Below are 4,792 nucleotides of genomic sequence, written 5' to 3'. Positions count from 1 at the left end.
CAGAGTGAGTTCCAGGACAGCCAGGGCTACACAGAGAAACCCTGTCTCGAAAAAAAAAAAAAAAAGAAAGCATTGCCTTTTTCTCATTTCTTGCAGATCAGCCAAAAGAAAAAGCAGAAGAGGGGGAAAAAACATCAAAAGAACAAGAAAAATGGAAAGCCTAAAACACCCCAAAGTCCTCGTTCAAAGAAGAATACATAAAAGACTACCGCTTTACCAATGAGCACTCTGCGTCTTAATGGTTTTTAGATCGTACTGAAAAGCCTTTCCTGGCAGAGCAGCCTTTAATACATAAGCTTTTAATACTTTGTTAATCTAACTACAAAACATAAAGCATGCATTTGAAATTATAACTAAAGCTAAGAAGTTAATTGTAAAGCTCAAATGGTAAGAATTGCTAGAGGCAAAAACAGTCTTTGTTTTACACAGCCAACAATATTTCATTGAGCCCTTGAGCACAGTCACGATAATATCAAACCTGGGCAAGTGTCCACACATAGTTATCCATGCACAACAGCTGTCTGGCTTCCAGAGCCACACATTTCGCAGCCTCCGGAGTCTTCTGAGGCTCACATCACCAAGTCTGTTTGCTGGTGAGCTAGACATCACCAAACTGGCAAGGCCGTGAGCAGCTGCATTTGAGTCAGCCTGGAGTCCCCACACAAAGTGTGTCTCAGAGATCGGTGCAAGTGGTTTTGTGGTTCTACCGTGAAGAACACCAGCATTGGCTTTCAGAACCTTCTGTGTAGCTTTTGAGAACATGGGATTTCATTATTAACTTGATACCATCTTCAAGGCTTATTCCAAGTTTGCTTCTTAAATGAAACTCTCCTAGAAGGTTGTGTGTGTATCTTAGCAGCAGAACACTTGGTGTTCAGAACAAGGCCCTGGAGTCAATCACTAACAGTACAAAAACTTAACCAGTTTAAAGAATCTTTTCTGGCTACTCAGATTCTTTTAAATCTATTTTGCTTGTTGCTCAGTGTTTCATGAGTAAACACTTCACTGTTATCTAATTGGATTTTTTTGTTTGTTTTTCTTTTTCCAATAAGACTGTTTTTTTGAGAGTAGGGGCCATGGATTATTCCCCTAAATCTTCCACAGTGCCTACAAGAACTTGGTTTTGAATAATTTCCTAATTGTATGTGTGAAAGGTAGAAAGAATGTTAACACACCAGGCATTGGCCAATCCCCAGCTACTCCACATTGCCTAACTAACCCTTGGCCTCCTTGCTTGCTTATTATTTTTTTAAGACAGAGTTTCTCATCTGGCTATCCTAAAACTCACAACGTAGACAAGGCTGTCCTTGAATTCACATATGTTTATGTTCCACTGCTTCCTGAATGCTGGGATTAAAGGTGTGTGCTACTACACTTGCCTCCCTCCCTCCCTCCCTCCCTCCCTCCCTCCCTCCCTCCCTCCCTCCCTTCCTCCCTCCCTCCCTCTCTTCCTCCCTTACCTTAGATCTCCCTACCTAGCGCTCTCATTATCTTCAGGGATCTTCAATGCATGAGCCAGAGTGAGTGAGAAAACAGCCTTACCTCGTGACAGGAGGCTAACATCCTTAACAAACAGGAATCACATGTTTAAGACATTGGCGGATATTTGGAACTGCTCGAAAAATACACAGGCCATCTAGAAAAAACCTTACAGGTTTAACTGATTGGCAAATACTAGACCTTTCCTCACTCAAAACCAAATTCCTCTAATATCATTCTTGATCAGGACAAGCTTCCTAGGAGTCAACAAAATAGCTGCCAAATCCTTTAACAAGTTTAGGTGAGTGTGGATTTCCTTGTCATCTTCCCTCATTGCAGAACTCCCAGTGTGTGATTACATCGATTGCCACATCAGTCAAAGAGTGGTGAAATGACAAGGTGGGGGCTGGACGGGTGGTCAGAGTTCCATTCCCAGTACCCACGTGGGAGCCTCAGAACCATCTCTAGCTCCAGGGAATCTGACCACCTCTAACTCCAGCTCCAGGGGATCCATGTCTCTCTTCTGGCCTTTGTGGGCATTGCACAGATGTACACAGGCTGACACTCCTACATCATACACACACACACACACACACACACACACACACAATTTAAGACGCCAAATAAAAATCTTTACAGAGATATTTTTAAAGGAATTAAGAGCTACAGGAAACAGTAAATTCTGTTGGTGGAAGTGTGGATGGGGCCAAGTTAGCCTGTGTGGGAGCTGGAAACTGCTCTAGAGAGGAGGTCTGACGAATTAAATAGAAAAAGAAAAGAAAAAAGAATGTCTCTGGGCAGGAATTCAGTCTTCAGCATGTCCTTCTCAAATACTGCCATTCCTCACGCTGCAGGTGGTTTTGAGTGTTGCTTCTGGCACTCCCGTTGAAACACCATTACAGAGTCAAAGAGCTGTCCAGCTCCTTCGGGTAACTTACTTTGGAAAAAAAAAAATCTGAAACTGTTTCCTAACTAGTTAGCTGGTGGCCCTTGCATCTGACAGCTGAGTAGTATACATAACTACTAGCCAAAGACTGTGTATTTTTTTATTAAATAATTATGATGGATACATATGCCTACAGTATGACTTCATATATATACTCTAATTTTTAATTCAAAACAAATTAGTATATATGCTCTGAAGCTATTTTGTGAAATGATAGTGATACCAGTAAAAATGCACTAAATCTCAAAATCAACGTGGTTTTTAAAATGTCTTTGTCCGCCCTTTGGCTAGTGTGTGCTTCAGAAGACTTCTTGTTTATCCTTTACTCCTTTGCTGTTTGACTTTCTCTCATGATGTTGATGGCAATTGAGATAAAGACATGAAAATGCTTTAAGAGACTCCTTAAGTACAAAAAAAAAACCCAACTTCTATTGCATATAATAAAACACTGACTCTCTCAGTTAGTGTGTCTATTGCTGTGCTAAAATACCATGACCAAAACTAACTTGAGGAGGGAAGGGTTTATTTCACTTATACTTCAGAATCACATGGTATCATTGAAGACCCACAGGTCAGGAATTCAAACGGGGCAGGGACTTAGCAGCAGAAGCTGATGCAAAAGAGGCTATGGAGTGATGCTTACTGGCTTGCTTACTGTGGCTTGCTTAGTTTGTTTTCTTATACCACCCAAGACCACCAGCCAGAGGTGGCACCACCCACAATGGTCTGGATTCTCCCATGTGAGTCACTAATTAAGGCTCATCTATAGCTCGATCTTATAAAGTAAAGCTCTCGATTGAGGTACTTTCCTCTCAGATGACCTAAGCTTGTGTCAAGTTGACATATAGCTAGCCAACACACTACCTTACAACAACATAGCATTTTCTCTTCTCTCTCCTAAAATTGCTTATGTTCAAGGGACATGAAACTTTAAGGAGGAATGGTGGAGACCCAAATGGCAAATCAATCATTTAAGTCTCAGGTGCTAAGGTTTAGAAAATTATCCTCCAGAGGTCTCTCTGACCATTCTCTTGTGTGCTGAACCTCTCTTCCCGTTTCTGGGGTACACTGACTTCATTTCCTTTGCAGGGCCCTTGCAGGTACTGGTCCCTGTAATGTTGGCCCATGCTGTGTTGACTTGGTTATTCTGGGAGCTGTGTTTCCTATAATCTCTTTTGTGTGTGTCTCTAGGGCTTAATTATCAGCCTATGGTTACCTCTTTGGAGGAGATGAAGCCTTTAAGAGGTGGGCCCATTGAGAGGAAATTAAGTAAGGGTGTCCACTTGAGCATCTCCTGATCCTTTCTTTTCTCGTTCTCTTTTTCTTCCTGGATACTATGTTGTGAACAGTCCTCCTCTTCCATGAAGCCTGCCATAATTTACTGTGCCACGTGAGGTCAAAGCAACCCGGCAAAGGAACTACAACCTGAAATCATCATGAGTCAAAATAGACCTTCCCTCCTTTGAGGTTGATTGTATTGCATATCTATCCTGGTGATGGAAAGTCACCATAGGTATTATTCTTGGACTATAGACACATCGTGTGGGAAAGTAGATAGAAAACATCAGCACATACAACTGAGGTATTCTTGAGGAGCCAGACAGGTGTGGTGTTTGGGCAGGTATCAGCCACTAGCGGTATACATGAATTTCCCCCCAAGGGCTTTTACCCATGAGGCAGCCAGGTGCTGTGCAAAGAGCAGAGATTTTTTAGACATATCTCAGGAACAGCTGAGCACACTGCTGAGCTGTATGGACTTGGTTCAAGCATGGAATCTTTCTGCATTCATTTCTTCATCCAGGATCATTGTGAGAGACAAAATGCGTATAGCCCTTGGAGCATAGAAAGTTCTAGGCCCTCCTCGCCCACTTATCATGGCCATCCCGCCTTCCATCAGAGACAACCCCAAGTCTCATGGGCAGAGAGGTGTGTGTAGACAAAAGACTATGTTGGAGAAATGAGATCCCCTGAGCAGTTCTTTCTAGGGACATTTTCATAGCCTGAACCCAAGACTATCTGACCTCTTCCTGAGTAACCTCAGAGGTCTCCTATATGCTCCTTTTAAACTAATAATTCAAAATGCAATACATTGCCTAAAATCTTGGGATTTATAGCTGGGTCAAAGATGGCCACATCCTTTTTAATGGGCTCTGCCTGCCTTTCTGATCACCGTTTCTTCATAAATGAGCCTCAGTTTTCTGTCTTTGGGCACGTTGAGTTCATTTGCCTTTAAGGTCTTGGGTAGATTCTGCTCCATGCTGGGCTGGACTGTGCCGTCAACTTGGTGGGACTGGGCTCTGCGTTTCCTGGAGTCTCTTTCATGGTCTGATTCTCAGAGTTAGCTTACAGGGAATGGGTGAGATTTGG

General features: G+C 42.6%; 1 protein-coding gene across 1 annotated transcript in view; it reads left to right on the top strand.

The window, feature by feature from the left end:
* Positions 1–1,021, top strand: part of Cxcl9 (C-X-C motif chemokine ligand 9) — a 6,270-nt gene extending 5,249 nt beyond the window's left edge. The window contains exon 4 of the mRNA XM_028789156.1: positions 97–1,021. Coding sequence (XP_028644989.1) covers positions 97–201 — 105 coding nt within the window. The 3' untranslated portion in view covers positions 202–1,021. The remainder of the gene's footprint in view (positions 1–96) is intronic.
* The last annotated feature ends 3,771 nt before the right edge of the window (positions 1,022–4,792 follow it).

The sequence above is a fragment of the Grammomys surdaster genome, unplaced genomic scaffold (assembly GCF_004785775.1).
Source record: "Grammomys surdaster isolate TR1022 unplaced genomic scaffold, NIH_TR_1.0 125793, whole genome shotgun sequence".
Lineage (NCBI taxonomy): Eukaryota > Metazoa > Chordata > Mammalia > Rodentia > Muridae > Grammomys > Grammomys surdaster.
This window is presented reverse-complemented; position numbering and strand designations above follow the sequence as displayed.